Source organism: Chinchilla lanigera, unplaced genomic scaffold (genome assembly GCF_000276665.1).
Source record: "Chinchilla lanigera isolate Chin_1 unplaced genomic scaffold, ChiLan1.0 scaffold00003, whole genome shotgun sequence".
Taxonomy (NCBI): Eukaryota; Metazoa; Chordata; class Mammalia; order Rodentia; family Chinchillidae; genus Chinchilla; species Chinchilla lanigera.
Window position 1 is genome coordinate 388,039 of NW_004955404.1, and position 20,892 is coordinate 408,930.

At 52.5% G+C, this 20,892-nt stretch overlaps 1 protein-coding gene across 2 annotated transcripts in view; it reads right to left on the reverse strand.

Annotated features, from left to right (window-relative positions):
- The window catches only part of Tfdp1 (transcription factor Dp-1), a 36,537-nt gene extending 16,134 nt beyond the window's left edge, over positions 1-20,403 (reverse strand). The window contains exons 1-3 of one of the 2 annotated variants that reach the window (XM_005373938.2): positions 20,380-20,403; positions 20,217-20,291; positions 7,968-8,034 (exon numbers count right to left, since the gene is read on the reverse strand). In XM_005373938.2, the coding sequence (XP_005373995.1) occupies positions 7,968-8,034; positions 20,217-20,228 (79 nt within the window). In that variant the 5' untranslated portion in view covers positions 20,229-20,291; positions 20,380-20,403. Of the gene's footprint in view, positions 1-4,596; positions 4,723-7,967; positions 8,035-20,216; positions 20,292-20,379 lie in introns of those variants that run through there. The other variant, XM_013515501.1, reaches the window with a different exon arrangement.
- Positions 20,404-20,892: the final 489 nt, after the last annotated feature.

Below are 20,892 nucleotides of genomic sequence, written 5' to 3' on the forward strand. Positions count from 1 at the left end.
CTGCAAACTCAACCAATTATTTTGTTTATTTTTAAAGAGAAAAAAATAAAACAAAATTTCAAAACAAGATAATAGGAGGGTAACAATGGTTAATACATTGCTTATTGTTATCTTTAAATTAGTCAGAGTACAACATATCAACATTTAATTGTCCAAAAAACATTAGCACAAAATTTTCTTTTCAATAAACTAAGAGAAATTAGTAGTATAACTATCTTAACTATCTTTTATATATATTTTTTTTCCTTTTTCACTTTTCCTTTCATTCTTTTCCCCATTCCCCGACCCCCTCATCCCAGTTTCTCTTTCCTTTTGAAGTGTTTTCCCATTTTACAATATCTATTGTACATGTTTGATTTATTCTGTTTATTACGTGTTTTATGCTTAGTTATATTATCTTGAGCTCACTGAGCATCATTATTATTGATTTTTTAAATCTCCTTTATCATTTCTAATAATTCAGCTGTGTGGGTTTTGATTTCCTCCCCACTAATGCCCCAGGGATAAGCTCTGGGGGATTTGGAAGTTTTAAGAGACATTTTTTTGGCCTTGTCTATTCATGTTTGTGTGTGTGTGTTGTGTGTGTGTGTGTGTGTACACATGTGCATGAGCACATGTGCACACACTGAAGTCTGATGTACTACCATACAGAGAAAATCAATTAATAGCAACTATGCCACTCTGGCTACATCAATAAAATCAACAACAATGAAGTCAAAGACAAACTGCATATTGACATAACATAAGAATGAATAACAGCCATGCCTGGTGGTACACATTGCAATCCCAGCACTCAGAAGGCTAAGGCAGGAGGATCACCACAAGTTTGAGGCCACCCTGGGCTACAAAGTGAGTTCAAGGCTAGCCTAAACTGCAGAGTAAAACCCTGTCTCAAAAAGACCAAAAAAGAACACATAATGTACTACTCTTAACCATAGAAAAAGGTCTATAGTTATAGTATAAATACAAAGACAAACCAATACTGATACACAGTAAATCAACAACTATACTTCCAATAATAGAAAAGAATTCAACAGTAATAGCAAAAGCTAACTAAATATCTAAAGATTAATAGAGCTTAATGGTTACACTAGTAAAGATGGAGTGAGGAACAGGAAAAAGAAGTTGTCTTGGTTACTTTTCTCTCATTGCTCAGACAAAATACCTGATGCCCAAAATTAAGAAAGGAAAGGTTTATTTAGCTTACAGTTTGTGGAGGCTTCAGTCCATACTTGGCTGGCTCCAAGGCAGAGTGCCACATGGCAGAGGGCAAACATTCATGGCAGCAGAAAACAGCAAAGGCAGCAAGAGCAGAAAAGAGGAGTGGCTGCAAGCAGCCTCTTTCTCTCCCTTACATATGCAAACTATCCATCCCAGGGCGGGTGTAGCACTCACATCCATAATCCTAGCACTGGACTATGGACTAACAGATAAGGGAGGTGGACTATTGGACCAAAAATCTAGAAGCCCGCCCCATGACTGCATGAGGATTTGGGGGGACATGCAGACACAAACCATAACATTCCACCCCAGCCCCTCAAATACTCATGCACATTCCTTTATAGAAACAGCATGTCAGTCCATCTCTAAGAGTTGCCGAAATCCTGACAGGTCCAGCATTGCTGAAGAGTCCAACTCCCAAATCTCCTCCAAGATATAAGGCAAACTCTTTAACTGCAAGCCCCTGTACAAATGAAAAGTTAAACACTTCCAGCATTCAATGGTACAGAATGAACATTACCATTCCAAAAGCCACAAACAGAGGCATACAGAGCATTAGGACCAAAGCAAGTCCAAAATCCAGCAGGGCTAACACTATGTCCTGTAGTTCCACATCCAGCATCTGAAGCAACTTGTGGCACATTGTGAGCTCCAAAGGGCTTGCATAATTCCACACCTATGGCACTTCCAGTGGTTACAGCTTCCATGGCTTCTCTCTTGGGCCCACTTTGCTCCCTCCTTGCAGCTTTCCTCAGACAATCCACGTTCCTGGCCTTTCCAAACTTCTGAGGTCTCCACTGCACCTTTTGCTTCACACTCACAGGTTCACACACTGCCCTCTCAAGGGCACACTGCCTGGCCTCTCAGGCCTTCTTCTGAAATTGAGGTGGAAGCCTCTTTAACCTCAGAACTTTGAATTCTTTATGCACCTAAAACCAGCACCACGTGGATGATGCCAAGGTCTGCTGCCACTTGGAGCAGCAGCCAAGCTTTTCCCTCTCTTGGCCATAGGGGTCGAGTGCCTGGATGGCTGGGCACTCTGAATCCAATTCTGAGGAGCAAATTCTCTATGCCGCCACCATTCTGGAACATGGCACTCTGTGGCTTTCTTCTCAAAGCAAAGTCTTTCACCTTTGCAGTTTTGAGGCTGCAAAGGGTGGAGACTTACTGCTTCTTTTGATGCCCTCAGGCCATCTTTTACATTCTCCTATTCCTCCTGAGCAATGGAGATCTCCTCAGCTCTACCTTTGCAGTCCACAGCTTTACTGGAGCTTCCTTTCTGGCCAAACTCACATTTTAAACCATCCTGCTGGGCTCTTTACTCTTGATTCTGAACATAAATCTGGCTAAATCCCTCAACAACAGCCATGCCACTGCCCCAACATTTGACTGCCTTGAAATTTCTTTTGCCAGATTAATCAGTCCACTGCCCTTAATCTCAGTCTCAGGCAAAGTCTCTGAGCATGAGCAAACTGCAGACAAACTTTTTGCCAAGCCATAACACACATCGTCTGGAGTCTAGCACCCAATGCAGTCCTTCTTCCCAGCAGAAACCTCCTGAGACTTTAAAACCTCCTGGTCTTTACTGGCAGGATTTCTATCAGCCTTCTGGTCTTCTGAGCTTTGACCAGAATCTGCCATACAGAAGAGCCGAAGGTGTTCCAGCTCTACTCTCTAGAAGGACACCTCTGAACCTTTCCAAACTCTTCCCATAAGCCATTTCCAAAGGCTCTTGAACCACATGGTCAAGTATAGTCACAGCAACGACTCCCCTTCTCTGGTACCAAATTCTGTTTTGGTTACTTTTCTCTCATTGCTCAGACAAAATACCTGATGCCCAAAATTAAGGAAAGAAAGGTTTATTTAGCTTACAGTTTGGAGGTTATTTAGCTTACAGTATGGAGGTTTCGGTCCATACTTGGCTGGCTCCAAGGCAGAGTGCCACATGCAGACGTTCACAGCAGCAGAAAACAGCAAAGGCAGCAAGAGCAAAAGGGAGGAGTGGCTGCAAGCAAGCCTCTTTCCCTCCCTTACAAATGCCAACTATCCAGGGCAGGTGTTGCACTCACATCCATAATCCTAGCATTGGATTATGGATCAATCAAAAATCTAGAAGCCTACTCCATGACTGCATGAGCATTTGGGGGGATGTGCAGACATAAACGATAACAGAAGTAAAATTTGAAAAATCAAGAAAAGAAACATGAGGAGGAGACACAAGTGAGACAATGGATCCTATTATGGAATAAAAGAAAATTAACAGAATTAGATAAAAGTAACAGAAAAGAACAAATAAGGAAAAGAAAAAGCAGCAAAATAAAGAAAAAGAAAAAATTAAAAGAGGAAATAAACCCCAACCCCAAAAGAACTGACAGAAGGAGAAGGAGGAAGAGGATGAGAATGAAACAGAAGAGGAAGAAGAAGAGAAGAAGAGTCCAAAAAAATTGCTGTATACTTCTGAATGAGTCTTTTCTTTTCTGGGTCTGCAGTCTTGGAATCCAACAGATAAGGGAGGTGGGTAGTGAGTCACTGTTAAGGCCTATTTTGTTTCCATGCTCAAATACCTGGGTGTAAACGTTGGACCCAAAGTCACAATGTTCTCTGCCTAGCTCTACAAGCCTATGCATTTATGAGTGCCCCACTCCCAACACAGAAGTCTCTCTGTCCATACTCTCTGGGCTGTGACAATTGTCCAAGGTGAGGTGTGTCCTTGCTCACACTGGTAGACTGAGAAGCAATCAGACCACTGGTCTCTATTCCTGATGTAGCTAGCAGGGTGGGGGTTCAAGCAGTCTTCCGGACTTAATGGCAGCATTTTCAGATCCAGCCACTTCTAAAACCACATGCGCAGAACTGGCCTCTCACCAGAAGGCAGGACCTCTGTGTCCCTCCTAGCCAAACTTCAACTTCTCAGGGAGTCTATGTCCAGCCCACTCCCACTCTATGGCCACCTCCCATGGCCATCTCCCATCCAGTCCTGTGGCAGGGTGACACCCGAAAGCCTGAAGTACAACTACTCAGCAGCTGCTCTGTGGCTTAACCCTTTCCCAAGATGGCTCCAGGCGAAACTTTCTTAGATATGGAGAAAGCTCCTTCCACCCCAACTCCAGCCTGTCCTGTGGAAATACTCACTTTCAGACTAAAATACCACATTGTGTTTTCAGTTTCTAAGAGCCACTGGCGTCTGTTGGAGTCAGTGCTGCTGGGCCAGTCTGCTATCTCTCCCTGGAGCTGGTGATCCTCCTGGTGAGCAGTTTTGTTCTCTATCTCTGTACATTTGATTTTTTTTTAAGATTCCATACAGAAATGAGATCATAAAGGGTTTCTCTTTCTGTGCCTGGATGATTTCACTCAGTGGACACCCTCCACACTTACCCATGCCCTGGGACAGTGAGGTAGCCAGTCACCTGGGTAAAACCCTGCCACTTCCACAGCCCAGGAGGAAGCCAGGCAAAGCTCTTGAGGTTTGATACCATGTAGGCATGTAAGGACGCAGAGCACCTGGAACCACCACACAGCTGTTAGAAGGTAAACAGTCTGGGACCAGCAGTTCCCTACCTGGGCACTCACCAAGAGGCCACAAGTACATGGCCTCACACAGTGTATAGCAGCACTCACACCAGCCTGCCACCAAGTGACAATCCAGCCAGAATACCACCCTACATGGAGCTCACTGTCCATCTACTGCACTGGGCTCTTCTCCAGCTCTCTGGTAGGGTCAGTCTGGTGCACTTTCTGTAAGAGGAGGAGCTCCGTGTCTCAGTGGGAAGCAGTTTCATGAATCCCCTGACAAGGCCACAGTGCCAAGCCACTCAGGGAGGGACTCAAAGGAAAGTAAACCACCACATCCCACCAGCTGCATCCAGCTGGCTAAGAGCTTTGAAAGCAAATGCAAGTTTCCTGAAGGAAGACCTCAGCTTCAAGGCTCCAGGGTCCACTCCTGCCTGCAAACTCCAGACACGCCAGCCCCACAACCAAATTCCTTGCCATATCAACCCCAAGGCTGCCCTGGAGGGTACTAACACACAGGGGAACATGGACATCTCCATGACATCTTCTGAGCAGCAGCAGGAGATGATGCGATGCTGGAGGCTGTGACACAGCAGAGTTGGAGGGAAGAGGACCCAGTGGGGACAACAGGCCAGGCTCACCGGTACAACAAGATAGGAGCGGCCACCCACTTCTACCCAGGTCACACAGTCAATCATACTCCAGACTCTGCTCTGTGAATCCTTTACCAAGACACAGGAAACGTCTGGCTGAGGGTGACCATGAGCTGGTCATAGGGACAACTGTATTGTCTCTGCCTCATCTTCCTTGCCTCTGTCCTCCCCAGACTCTCCCTCCATAGCAGGGCTGACCCCAGAGCTTCCAAGTTAAAACACACCATCAACACCTGGACTATGGGGCAGGAGCTGGGGCCAGTTCACTGAGCACTGCCAAACAGGTCAACGCATGGGGATGACATTCACAGGACATTCTGGGGTGGTGATCTCTGTGGTGAGCCTTGCCCGGCATGAGTGCTGCTGGATCCACCCCCAGCTCCACAAAGAACAAAAGGGATGTTGCACTGCTGAAAGCCAGGAGAAACCCCTGAGCTCTCCACCATGAGGTACCAAGGAATGAGTCAGGCCAGCAGATGCAGCGGCAGGCACACCACCTCCATGACCAGTGATGACAGCATCCATGATGACAGCAGGCGTGTCCCTCAAGCCAAAAGAAGTGCTGTCAGAACATGCAGGACCAACATAGGAGGCTCTCACTTCTGATCAGGGATACATGGTCCCTGGGACTCGCAGTGTCCTCTCCAGGCCATCATGGCCATGGAGGCGCTCTGTGAAACCCAGGTTCCCCCTCCCCAGGACAGCACCTGTTGAGAAAGCAAGGACCCTCGACAGACAGACGGTCCACCTGTTACAGGAATTCTCCAGAAGGTTCACTACAAGCCAACAGCACTGCTCACCTCTGTGGAGAGGGCAGGCATGACGGAGGGAGACCTCACTATGCACTCTCATAGTCAGAATTCCAACCAGCACAGGTGTCCGACCTGGGCCACAGTGAGGCCGGAGTACCTGGCTGTGATGGGGAGTAGCATCGAGTGTCAGACAGACACCAGGCAGTCTGAGCAAGCACTTGGAGACCAGTGCCCAAGAACAGAAATGGCCCACTCCAGGCTTATAAGGGGCAGAGCCACTGGGGCCAACCAGGGCCAGAGACACAGAAATAGCAGCAGCAGCAAGGGGACCAGGCCCAGAGCCGGCACCAAAAACACCCCACCTGCAGGAGTCCATGCACACTGACGGCCTAACCATGCCTCCTGGCCCCAGTGCGAGGCTGGGCTCAGGATGGATTTGAACTCCATCCTGATTCCTGACCCTCCATCCTAGCTCCGTAACACGGCTGGACTTAACACGAGTCGGAACTGTGTGGTGTGTCCTTACCCTCCTGCCTAGCCTGGCTCATGGCTGAACTTGGCATGGATGTGAGCACAGATGAACTATCAGGAATGGAGAAGCCGGAGCCTGCACATGATGACTAGACCACTTATCCCCTTGTAAGCAAGGACAGAAATTAAACACAAACCCCAGAAGAAAGCAGCATACTCAAGGAAATGAAGCCGTACACTTCCTCGGAATTATTTATCTGCTTTATCACTAGGGTAGGAAGTACCCTGCCTGAGTTTTTGAAAACTTTTACATTTGGCAACAGACACAAAGCCCTGTTCCTCTCAGGCAGGCTGAGAGAGCTGCCAACCTTGAAAGGACCGAGGGCCCCCTTGTCCCAGTGGCTCTGTGCGCACACCCACCCTGGGACATGTGGGGCGGCACTGCCATGGGCACAGGCACTCACGCCCTTGGTGATGCAGGCAGGCTGAGCCCTGAGGCTCTCTGCCGTTTTGCCCCTCATGGAGTATAGGGTGAAGAGAGAACAGTGACAGACCGGGGGCATTTGGACCTGGTTCTAGGAGGCCAAGGCAAGGACACAGCTAGGCTCTCTGGCTTCTGGGATGCAGAAGCCAGAGACAAAGACAAAGCCAGGCAGGTGCAGCAGGAAGCCAGCAGGCACAGCCACACGAGAGGCCGAGCCACAGTGGGCAGGGTCACCCTCTACGGCCACACTGTTAAAGACAGGTGAGCTCACGTATGACAAGGAATAAGTTAGGTCAGGAATGGAACACTCCAGCACTTCCAGCCCTGGGCTCCAGGTCCACCCATAATGTCAAGGACCCAGCATGATTCTAGGGATAGTAGAGGAGCCAGAGTCTTTTACAGCATGCAGAAGGCCACTGCCTCCAGGGCACATCGAGGGCATGACAGGTGCAGCACAACAGGTCTCCAGTTATAGGACACCACCCTGATAAGAGGGCCCAAAAGTGCAAGCTGTGGGGTCCTAGGGCCCAGAGACAGACCTCCCCAGCCCCCTCCCCCATCCCTGGAGACCAAAGCCAGACCCCAAAACTGCTGAGGTGCACAAACATAGCCCAGAGACACCATTCCACTTGGGGCAGGAATGTCACTAGGGTCTCTCTGCAGCACAGCACTGGGACAGCCCAGCCCCAGTCAGCAGAACAGGTGGCCGCAGTCCCTTGGCTGTTCTACATCTGTCAAACTCCTGCACACAGAATGGGCAACATAGCAACAGAGGTGGGGGGCGGCCTGCTGCCCTTGTCCATGGGGGCTGCACCACTAGATCACAACACTCAACTCCAGTCATCAGCAGACACATTTCCAGAGCGCTATCCTTACCTTTCCCAGGACTCAGGTTCTGGTCTATGAAGACCTTGAGTTCTCCGTTGGCTTCAATTAGACCGGCCTGTAGAGAACAACAATGGTAAATACAGTGTTCACAGAGCCACGACCATAGCTAATACGCTGGCCCTCACAGGACACCCTAAATCACTTCCTAGACAGACAGAAGGCTACTGCCACGCCAGGAGAGCCCATAATGCAGGGTGTTCCACTGGCCAGCAACCTGTGACCTGCAGTCATGCAATCACAGAAATCTAAGGCAGAGGGGATGCTCCTGGAAAATGCAAAGTGGAAGGCCAACCAACACGGGAGTGGACACCAACACAGGGGTGGACACGTGAGGAAGGACCTCACTCTGCAGGAGCCCTGCGGAACCTGGCATTCTCCTCCTACCCAGCGAAAGCCCAGGTCTGAAAGCCCTATGGCCAGCCAACCTAGGAAAAGCAGGAAGGGAAGGCTGGTAAACCAAGGTAGGAGGTTAGCCCCAAGGGTAGGCCCAGGTGTAGGCACACCTGGGAAGTACTCAGCACATGAGCTGGGCCAGCAAGGGGGTGACAGAGCTCACTGTCCCATGTGACACAGATGGGGCTGAGGGTCATGCGAGAGAGGGCATGATTCAAAGGCCACAAGGCCACTGGCAACTTCCTGGCCTTCCTCAGAGCCTACTTTGCTAGGGTCAGGAGGAGATGGGGGCTGCCCGGCTCCTAAACATGTCAGGCCCATGCAAGAGGGACCAACATGCCAACAGGTTCTATCACCCTTCCTGAGCCAAAAACAGTGAGTAAGGCCAAGAGTTTAAAGCCAGGTGGGAGGCCAGATGGGTGCCCCAGGACCCCGGGCATGGGTGAGTTGGGGATCAGTAAGGGCAGGTGAGCACAGTTAAGCAGTTAAAAACCAGGAGTCAAGGGTGACACCAGGGTGGTAAGGACAGGAGGTTAAGGGCAGACAGAAGAGGTTAGATGGCAAAGCCAGGTGCCCGAGACCCATTGTGGGGCTGGTCAGTGAGGCCAGGAGGCAGAAGGAAATGAAGACAAGGGAAAGAAAAGAATGAAAACAAAGGGGTGAAACCTTGGGGGAGACAGGTGGGTGATGCCACAAGGCCTGGTGGGTGAGGTCCTGTGGGAGGGCCAAGGGGAAAGGCTGGAAGTTTACAGCAAAGCAGGTAAGGCCATGTGAGCCAAGAGGTTCGTAACAGCAGGTGAGCACCATCCAGTGGGTAAGGTCAGGAGAGCCGGTCAGGAGGCTCAGGCCAGGTAGGACCAGGTGCACAAGACCAGGTAATAATGGCAAGGTGAGGTCTTGGCTATAAGTCCACAGACAAGGGAAGGCCAGGTGACCAGTCCAGGGGAGGAGTTAAAGCCAAGGAGCAAAACCAGGCCAGGAAGGTGTGGTCACACTGGCCAAGGTAAGGTGCACAAGGCCAGCAAAGGAAGGTCCACAAAGTCACATTGGGCTTTAGGTCATCAGGGCAAGGCCTCAGGACAGGCCCAGGGGAACATGTCCAGGATGCGGGGGTAAGACCCGAACACAAGACAGAAGACAATGCCCACAGGAACAGCAATATGATCAGGCCAGGCAGGTGGATGAGGCCAGCACAGGAAAACCGTGAGCAAGCATGTGGGCCCCTGCAGCTTAGGCAGATGTAGAATGCCCAAAACTGCAGTCCAGAGGGTGGTGAAGCCAGGTGGCCAGGCCAGGTGGAGAAGGCCAGCAAGTCAGGCCCACAGAGCCTGCGACCAAGGGCAGGACGAGGCAGGAGTGTAATGACCGGATTTTCAGAGCCAGGACCCAGGAGGTTAAGTCTGGAGGAAAAGCAAGCAGGGCAGGCTGGTAAACCAAGGTAGGAGGTTAGCCCCAAGGGTAGGCCCAGGAGGCTGAGTCAGTCAGATCCCATGCACATGGCCTGCAGCTTCAGACCAGGCCTGGAGTCACGGTTTGATAACAACATGCAAGGGTCCCAGGGAAGCACAGGGACCAAGAAACAAGAGAAGAGGACGACACAAAGCCAGAGTAGCTGCAGACTCTCAACAAGTCTTATCACCCATGGCCTCAGCTGTACCTGCAAATAAGCTCCAGATAAAGTCCTGCTTATGCTCCTCATATGTTTCTGTCCTTCGCACTTAAAAAGCCAACACTGAAGAGCTGGTCACATCTCAACACCACAGGCTTGGCCCGCTGAGTCTCTGGTTCAGGCCCCAGGCTGGAGCCTGTTGTGCACCTGCACCCTAGCAGGCCCCTTCCTTGCTGCACCTTCTCCAGGGAGAGCCAGCCACACTGGCCTTGGGCAGCTTCCCAGCAGAGGCCTGGACCTGCACCTCGAGACCCAGGGGCTATCCCTCACCACAGGGGTCACCACAGCATCAGAGCTCCACCACAAGGCAGTGACAAAATCACCTCCAAACATTGCAAAACCAACCTTAGCTGAGAACCTGCAAGGCATGATTTAAAGACTATGCTGCCCCTCAAACAGATCTGTTCCCCAGGGCTGAGAGGTGTGCACATGGTTGCCTCACCCTCAGCCCTGGTTCTGTGTGGACCCAAGGCTGCAGGGCAGGAGCCAACCGAGCAGGAGCCAACCAAGCAAGGGCCAGGCAGCTGCCGTGCCTGCCTATCACCCGCCTATCACTGCACACCCCACAGTGGGTTTTATGGGCACAGAAAGCAACTCTTTTGTAACACAAGGTGTCAAAATCACAAAGGAAATGCAAGCTCTTCTTTTCAGAAAGGAAATTAGAAAACAAAACCACCCAGAGTTCTCTAGTTCACAAATCATACGCAGAACATACAAAAATCTTTGCCAAGCCAGCACTGTGGTAGTAGGCAACCTTTCAGGGCCATGACCTTGACAGGCTGACCTCTGCCCCGCCTCCGACATCCTGGGGCCAAGGCAGTCTTCCTGCAGGAAGCCCATGCCCTCAAATCCTTACACTGAGTGTGACCCCAAGGTGATGGCCCTGACAGGGTTGTGGGGTGACAGGGTGGGTTGTCACATGAGAGGGCGCTGCTCTGGACCCACCTTGACTTAGACCAGAGTTGTGAGACATGAACTGCTGTTTCCTAGCCAGCCATGCACAGGACTGATATAGGCCCAACCCTGACGTGCACGCTCACTGTCCTCAAGTCCCAGGAGGCAGACTGAACCCAATTGTGACCAGGGCCATAGAGAAGCTGGGGCCACATGGACACCTGGGCAGCTATAGGGAGCAGGCCCTGCCCACAGCAGATCGAGGCTCTGGGCCACACCCCAGCCTCCAGGACAGGAGTCCTGGATCCCGCCATGCCACAAACCATACGGAATGACGAACACCCAATTCTTAGGAAGCTTGTTCCACAGCACTGGGAGACACAGTAGCCTTGGGGTCAGAAGTGGAGGAATGCTCTGAGGATCCAGAGCCCCAGGATGAGCTCAGCCCCAGGGAGGGCACCGTGGCATCCAGCACGGCCTCACTTCTTGCAGGAGCAGATTCCAAAGATGGAGATGCAGGGCAAAGGTCGCTCTAGTCTCCTTGAAGATGAGCACCACCTGCATGGTATGGGCCACTAATGCCTGAGATTCTGCACCACGGTGCTGGAGCAGCCACTGTGCAGGCAAACCCTGCTCTTGGCTGTCACCAGTGCTCTCCAGGCTCATGTAGTCAGCAACTTTCAATGCGCGAGTGCAAGCAGGGACCCGAGGCAGCCACCTTGGACAGCACATCAACACTGGCTCCTGTCCACTGGGAACATCTCAAAATCCACAGGGGATAGGAACAGTCCTGGGATGCAGAGCCATGGCCCTGCCAGGCACCCACAGAGCGCCAGGCAGCTGCTGGGGTTGGGGACAGCAGTGCATCGAGGGGCTGTCAGCACACAGACTGCAGTACGCTCCAACCTGTGACCCTGGTCTCCACTGGTGCTCAGGACCATACATATCCCAGGCCACATCCTCGGGACTGAGGACAGAACACACCAGGACAGGTCCAATGACAGCCACTGTGGTTTTCTAATGTGACGGCATCCTTGCTGGTTAGTGTCACAACCCCAGTGAGGCCACCACAACCCACACAGGCTGTACATCCAGTCTTCCCCATGTCACAGCTGAGGGCTGAGGCCCACAGAAGCTGGACGGACATCAAACACAAGCTGCTTGATTCTTCAACATGCTGCAAAAACTGCTCCCAACCGAGAATTCCTGCTGCTCACATGTCTCTTGTGTGGAACAGAAGCCCCAGGGTGCAAGGGGGACCCAGAGCGGGGACAGCCCTCACATGGCCAGCAGGGACAGTGGAGGACTCCACACAGGACCATGGAGCCAGAAGCATCATGTTCCCACACAGCAGCCTTCCTGCACGCACCATGCCAGGCCTCTGGGTTAGGACCAGGCCACCGCCATGATGGCCACAGGAAGTCTTGTCACCACTGTCCTGTGAACATGCGTACGCAGACTAAGCACACACTCCAAGGTGGGATGGAGCTGGAGCAGGGTGAAGAGCTGCCCTCCACATATCACACTGCCTCGGCCTCCCAGCAGCACCCAGGCCTTGTCCAGGCAGCTCCTCGGGGCCAGGGTCAGCACCACCCAGCTGGAGGTGAAGGAAGGAAGCGGGTAGAAGCCCACTTCACATCAAAGGCCCAGTACAAGCTTGGATACAATCCCAGAGCTTGAAGACTGTCCTTAGCTACGTTGTGAGACCTGTCGGCATTTCCCACCCTGCTGCAGACTTTGATCCCACCCGAGTGGGGCCCTGCGAGGGCTGTGGCCAGGTCCTGGTTGGGAGGTGCAGACGCCAGTGTCCCAACAGAGTTCGTGCACAGCAGGCACCATTTGCCAAATGAAACACAATTTACTCAAGGACAGAACACGAAAGCACTATGGAGACCAAGTGCAATGTGGGAGAGGGGAGGCCTGAGAGCTTCATGACCCTCACCCTAAGCCTAAGCCTGGAAATGAGGCCACACCACAGCTGGCCTCACCTCCGGGTACTCACTGGCACAACAGCAAGTTCAGCCTTGTGCAGGCGGTAAGATCCACATCTGCCTGCACATCACCCACCATCAGCCTGGCTCTGGGCCAAAGGTCAGTGTGCAGTTGGACAGTGACACAGCCCTCTCAACTACCCCAACATGGCTCTCCCAGCAGCCTCCACACCAGCAATGGCTTGGTGGAGAAGGTAAGAAAGCCCTTCACGACACCCTACAATCTCCACACGGAAAGGGTGCAGAGCCGAAGACAGCCCATTGTCACAGTCAAGGACACGCACCACACCTGGGGGGATGTGCACACCTGGGAACCACAGGTACCTCAGTTCCGTCAGCATCTGGGCCAAGGGCTTTTCAAGGAAGAGAGGAACTGGGTCTGAGAAGACCACTGGGGCCTCCGCTGTCAGGAGCCCACCGCCCACTAGTAACAGCCTAGCTCTGGAGACCACTCCCTACCCGGTCTTCCTGGTGGCTTCCGGGTAATCCTCCCTCACACCCCAAGTGGGCAGAGTGCAGGCCACCAGCATCTCCATCCCCTTGGCCCCTGTGGACCCTGCTGGATGCCTGCTGGGGGTGCCCATGGGTCCTGCAGGTCCTGCGGCTCCAAAGACCACACACTCACAGGTCCCAGTGCAGCTTCTCACCAGGCCCCGGGAGGGAACCTGGACCTCAGCAACGGGACTTCAGACACACACAAGCTCAGCAGGCCGAGCCTGCTGCTCACATGGAGCCCACGAGTGGTGCCCACAAGGCAGCACCACACATGCAGGGACCATCTGTCCTCACATGACCACCGTGGGCAGCTCTTCTCCCACGAGGCACCATCCCCACCCCACGCCCAGCACCTGGAGCCCACAGCAGGGCCCACCGCCAATGCCCTTCATCCTCACACGTCCTTGTGACCAGTGGCCGTCCTCTCCCAGGCACTCTAAGCCCAGCAGTAACCTTTCCCTGACCTCCATGACATGCTCCACAGGGCCCACCTGGCAGCTGTGAAGCCCCCAGGACCAGTGGGCCTGAGTAAACCACCAGAAGGTAGCACCTGGACTCCCACACCAAGCCAGCCTCATCTGTGCCCTGGGCTTGTGGTTAACCTCTTGATGGACCTTGCACCACTGAATCTAGGAGGGAAGAGAATGAGGGCCCCAAAGCTGCCCACCACAGCAAGGAGCCTTTGCCTGAGAGGTCCACGAGGATCTGTGCCTGTAGGGCGGTGGGTTTGGAAGGACATAAGCACCAGAGCAATCTCTCAACCCTAGCGCATGGCTGAAATGCCCCTAACAAATATGGTGTGTGCTTGAGACAGGGTCTCCCACATGACATGGTTCAGGCTGGCCTTGAATTCACTATGCAGCCCAGGCTGCCCTTGAGTTCACAGCAACCCTAATGCCTCGGCCTCTGGAATGCTGGGATTACAGGGCTGTGTCACCATGCCCAGCCCTCAAAAGATTTTTTTAAGAGACTTTTATATTTGCTGCTACAGCCACCTCAGCTGACACATCTGCGGGGTGCTGCTCTTCTGCTGGTCACCAAGTGATGTTTTCCTCTACAACAGGCAAAGGCAGCGTCTCCTGTGTCCCATCCCACTGTCCTGGGTCAGCCCTGAACCCAGTGTTCTAAGCTGCAGAGACCAGGGGACCTGGCAAGGAGGGGACCAGAGGAAGCTAGGCAGATGGGTCCCTCCAGACAGGAGACAGCCAGGCTCCAGATGCATCCCCTTGCAGCGAGGACAGTTGAGTCGGGAACCAACGGGCCAGCCGCACTGCTTGCCCCTTTCCTAGACCACAGCAACTGTGCACTGCACCGTGGCCTCTCTGCTGCCCATGGGAGGCAAAGCCAGCAAGCACCCCAAAGTCCCCTGGGGCACAGCCAGCAAGACTGTGCCTCCTCAATGAGGGCATCAATGCCACCTGCCAGGGTGGAAGATGTAAGGCAACGTGTGTCTCACACCGCACAGTTTCCAACAGGGTGACAAAGGTAAAAAGAACAGTTTCTAAGCAAGCTCTAAGGCAATAATCATCTCCAAGAACAACAACTGGACTGATTTAAAAGTAGACCTAGTCAAAGTCAGGGACGATGGTGCAACTGACACCTCATCCCACCCTGCCCCCCGACACACACACACACAAAGCACAACTGAGGGTCACCAGCAGACGTGGCTCAAGATGTCTTTGCTTAAATCCAAGGTGCAGTGGCCCAGGGGCAGAGCCTGGGCTGAGCACACAGGAGGCTCCAGTCCCATCTCTAGCACAAACAATACCCTGACTTTTCTAAAAGGCAAAAAAAAAAAAAAAGCCCAAGAGGCAACAGTAAGGCAGCAACACATTTAAGCAGAGGAAATTAACCATATACAATAGCAGGGAAGACCTGTGGGCTGTACCTCACCCTGTGCCCAAGCCCTTCACCCAAAGATCCTGCGACCTCCCGCAAACCTGGGCATCTGAGACTCTCAGAATTCATCAGGAGAAACAAACACACCCATCAACTGCATGAAGGGGTGTCTCCAAAGCAGAAGTTACCTGTGCTAAATGTTAAAATGCAAAGTATGTTCTCAAGCTTGGGGAAGTTCAGTGGGAAACTGATAGGAAACAGATCAACAGAAATGAGGACAGGGCATATTCACCAGTTCACCAAGAAGCGCAATACCTGGAAAGGAAAACATTCATTTCAAATTGTAAAAATGCAAACTAGGGATGCGAGTTAAAACTGCTCCTCTCGGGGGCTAGAAGTGAGGCTCAGCAGGACAGCATTGGCCCAGCACATACAGGCCCTGGTTCCAACCCCAGAACTGCAAAAATACAGTAAACATTGACCCGTCACACTGAGCAAGTTCTGTGGGCCTTAAAGTTGTTATACTTGAGGAACAATCACATTACAGTGATGTATGCACACTCATGTTTACACCAGCACAATTCATAGTCGCTAAATTGAAAAGCAGCCTGTGTGTCCATCAATAGACGAACAGATGAAAGGAAAGGTAATGTTTACACACAGTGGACACTGCGGTGCCACACGGAAGGGTGAATTTGAGTCATCTGGGGGACATGGAGGCACCTTGAGACCATAACACTAAGTGAAATAACTCAGACACATGAGCTTAAATACCTCATGGTTTCTGTTATATGAGAAATCCAAAATATAAATAGAGCAAAATAAAAGAGAGATAACTGGAAACAGGCAAACAGATCTTTTGCAAGTAGGAAGGGGAAACAAGCAATAGAGGGATGATGAGGAGGGATGAAAACATTAACATGTGTGATGTACATGACCAACATTCCATGAAAAATGCGATTATTATGTACTGCAAACATGGTAAAAAAGAAAAATTGAAAAAGAGAATTGTTATACTCAAATCCACACTGGAACAGGAACTTTACAGCAGGCACTCCCCTCCAATCTGACAGGCACGAGGACACTGGTGTGGACTCTCTGGAAAAAACCCACAGTGTATCCCTAAGACATACCAAGTGTCTGTGCACCTCTGGATTCATCCTAAGGGTCACAGTGGATTTGTGCAAATTTGAGAAGATTTAATCCAAAACCAGGGGAATCTGCAACAATGAAGGCTACACAACCACCACCACTACTACCCACACACACAGCAGGGGGCAGTGCACCCTCCCCCCCACTGATCCACCAAGAGCTAGCCCTCCCTCTCCCACCATGTGCCTGGGCCCACAGAGCTCCCAGGACAGGGCTCCCAGGACAATCCCACACCTGCTCTGGCAGCCTGCTGAACACCACTTCCACCAGGTGTCTCTGTCACTAAAAGCCTGGGAACAGGTGTGACCAACTTAGAAGGTCATATTTTGTAAATGAATTTCCAGGTGGATTTTCCTTATCCAACCATTCCACAAAAAAACAGAACCAGACATTCAGATATTCTCTGGTGGCTTATGCAAGAACTCGAATGGACAGTTCATCAAGAAAGCTTTCCGTCCATAAGCAAAGGCCTATCCAGTGGTCCTGCCAGTCAGATGGGTGTCAGCGCCAACTGTTCAGAACACAGCTATATGCAACTGAGATCAGGCTCCAAACACCAGGGGAAAGAGCAGGGCTGTGCATGGCTCATCACAAGAGAAAGCTCAGCACACAGCAGGCCTGGGTTCAACCCCAGCACAGCAAATGTAAGTTGAATAAAAACAAGCTGATATGGCAAAATGATACCCGTGCTAACTTCTGAGTTCATACCAAGGGCACTTCTCACCCCTCTTCCCAGCAAAATGTTTCACGGCAATGCTTCAGCTATGCTAAGATTCCTCACCTTTCCTATCATCCCAGTTTCTCTGACTTCATCCCTGTGGATGAAAACCAAACCTGACCTAGGACACTCATGGTGAAGGCAAACATGACATCCACTTCCTGAACTGCCCCTGCGGAAGGCTGAGGCCCTCTCCCCGTCAGTGGCCTTTCCTGAAGACCATCCCAGCACTCAGTTCCTTCAACACCACAAGACGCAGCAGGTGAGTGGTTGCAACACCAGGACCCCCCTCTCTCTGTCCAGCAGGTGATGTGCCGTGCACATTTTTAGATAAGCTCATGAGTTGGCTGCTGGGAGGAGAAGATGCCCTGTGGCTGCCCTACTGAGCAGCTAAGGGGACCAGACACACTTCTCTTTGGTCTCCAGCTCCTGACAGTAAAATTTAGGGATTTTCCTTAAACCAGCAGGATACAAGCTGGCAGCACATGGCAGCTTCAAGCCAAGGGACACAGGACACATTCCAGGCACTAACTCACCCAGAGTTAGAGTGCATGAGCCCTCACTTGCTTTCCCCAACAGGTGGCTGCCCCCAGCACCCACATGCCGGAGACCCTAAAGGTCAGCGTCTGCACTGGACCTCACGTCTCCCATGCACCTCAGATCCTCCTGGTGATGTGCGATGCCTAGTGTGATGGAGATGCCCTGTGAATGCTTGTTATGCCACACTGTGCAGAGACAGACAAGGAAAATACCAGTAACGCGCTCAGTGCAAACACCATGTCGCCAGGTTTTCCAAATACATTCCATCTGGGGCTGGATGTGCAGATGTGGAACCTGCAGGTAAGGAGGCAACTGCACGGAGGGCGGCTGAGTCCTCCTCCTGCTAAACAGCACATGGCCTGGCAGGGTGGCGGCAGGCTGCATCACTAGGCTAAAGCATCCCAGTAACACTTTATGAAGTATGACATTCACCTCCCTGGCTGCTTCCACAACCTCTTGACACTGAACCAGTCCAAGGACAGGGCTCCCCTGGCTCCCCGGACTGAAAGTGTCAACCCCTCACCCCACACCCCAGGCCTGTGGTGACACCTTCGTGTCATCTGCTCACAGAACACCCATCACAAAGCACCTGTGGAGGCCACACGCATTCTCGAGGCCTCCATCCCACCCCATGTCCTCAAGGACCACCTTCCTTCTCTTTCACAGAGCAGATCCCCACCAGGCCGACTCCCAAACACTCACTGTCCCTTGCCCACCTCTTGCTGACTGGCGCATAGCTCCATCAGCCCTCCCCTAGACCCGTGGGTTCCGGCCAGCACTTGGCTGTCCTCTTCCATGGAGGATGCAGAGCTGGCGCCGCTCCCATTCTCCAGGGCCTTCGTGGCCTCCATGGCAGCCAGGCTCTGCACAGCTGGGGTCCCTGCCTTCCGGCATTACTACCCAGGTGACCTGGCACCCTGGCATAGGTGTTGTTTCAGTTAGATTTCACCTGAACGCCAGTTTGGGACAGTGGTGGGGAACCTACAGCGCACCAGCTGCAGAAGACTGTATCAGCGAAAGCACCATCACCCACCGACCCCTCTCTAGTACAGGATACACCCTCTTTCTGAAGCTCAAATGTCACAGCCCCACTTTCAGAAAATGGGTTGGCTAGAGAGAAGTCCCACCCCTAAATCAGACCCCTTCTGCATCACCCTCAACACTGGGGGTTCCCCTCTGCCTAGCACATCCTGGCCACACAGCCCTGGCCCCCACCCAGGATTTCACAGTGTATGACCCAAACCCCACCCACTGCACCTCACAGCAGCGTCAGCTGGCCTTCTGCCTCCAGATGCTACAGCCCAACAGGGGCCTGCACCAGAGGGGTACTCAGCCTGCTCCTGCCACCAGAGGCAGAGCCCGACCTCCAGCCTGCACGTCCAGCACAGAGGTGGTGCCAAGGAGATGGCATGGCAGCACAGGCTTTGGGGCCACACCAGCGAAGCAGTGGGATGCACTTCACCATATGGAACACAGCCTCACAGAGCCATCCCCTCTTTCAGGCCTACTTAGCCAGTCCAGGTGCTTCCTGGGCATTTGCCCCTCATCCTAAGGGCATGTCTACCAGAGAAGGGCAGAGCCATCGACTGACAAACCCGACACCTGTGCAGTCTGACTTAGCAGACTTGGCTTCTGGGTTACACACTGGCGTGGCCCAGCCCTGTGCTTGACAGTAGGGAGGTGTCTGGCAGCGTGGACCTCCTCATGCGCTGGCGTCTGAGCCTTGCAACTGACAGAAACATGGCTCCACAACACAGGTACTTCCTTGCCACAACACACGGGCCTCTCTGCAGCAGCCTGGCCTGTATTTCCAAGGCTGCACACTGAACAGGTAAACAAAAAACAGCCTCTTTTCACTAATGGAACGCTAAGAATGCTGTTAGCATTTACAGGTGTCATGAAGAACGACAAAACCAACAGCATAAACTATATTGATTAACCAAAAAGCCTAGACCCCAGACCAGTTAACAAATTTGTTTAACATATTCAGAACGTTAAAATAGGAGCTAGTTTAGCTTCATTGTTTAACATACTCAAAGATGAAGCTAAACTAGCTCCTATTTTCCCCCTCATCTCAACAATCACCAAATGTCATCTTTGAGAGATAAAAGCGGTTAGTTTTGGGGTTGTCAAAACTGGAGTCTCGTCGTCCAGAACACACAGACAGGTGCAGCCTGAGCTCCAGGTCGGCCCAGGCTGACCCACCCTTGGGAGAAAGATGAGAGCCCACACCACCCTCCATCCCACTTAACTCGGGGTACACACATAAGTCTCAATGTAACAGTCTGGAGAAATCAGAAATCAAAGCAGCAGCATCCAAGCCCCGCAGCGAGCAGCAAGGCCTTGGGGACAAAGAGCACAGGGCAGAGGTGAGGCGGCCTGCCCAGTTCTCCTCCATCCTTCCCCTCCACCCTTCTCCCTGCTAGAAAAGGTATGAACACAAACAGGACTGTGACTCCTGCTGCCACTCTGAAACAAAGGCAGAACACTACAAAGAGCAAGCGTTATGGTAACATTCGTTTGCAGCATGAAACAAATACACTTACATCTTTTGCCATGTTACCAGATCCAGGAAATCAAGGCTACGGCTGTGCACCCTCCACAGAAGAAAGCTGATTCTTCTGGTAAAAAGGAAGGAAAGACAAGTGATGAATAAGAATGGAAAAAGAAGTTTAACAGGCATCACATCTCAAAGGAAATGTCTCCCACCGGCACGTGTACGGCCTCCAGCGGCGGGGACCTCCCCGCCAGATCTGGACAGTGCAGCCGGCCCAGCAGGTCCCACAATGGGATCTCAGCCACGTCTCCAAACGGACAGGCACCCCACAGGCACCGCTGCAGCGCGACAGGCGCGGGACCACAGCCAGGACCGACAGGAGAGCGCGGATCGGGGCTCTTCCTACTTGGGCGCAGGGCCCCACCTGGTGCAAGGCCGCACCTGGGTGCAGGGCCGCATCCGGGCGCGGGGCCCCCACCTGGGCGCAGGGCCCGGCGGGGTTGACAGGTGGCCCCCAGCCCAGCTCGCCCGCCCGACCTGTCACTAGGCGCGGACCCCCACCCGCCCGCAGGCCCACGGGGGCCCCAGTGCCAGAAGTGGTCGGGGTTGGGTCGGGGTTGGGTCGGGGTCGGGTCGGGTTCGGGGTCGAGGTCGAGGTCGGGGTCGGGCGCGTGGCCGGGCCGGGCCGGGAGGCGGGCGAGCTGAGCCGCGCGGGATGCAGCCGG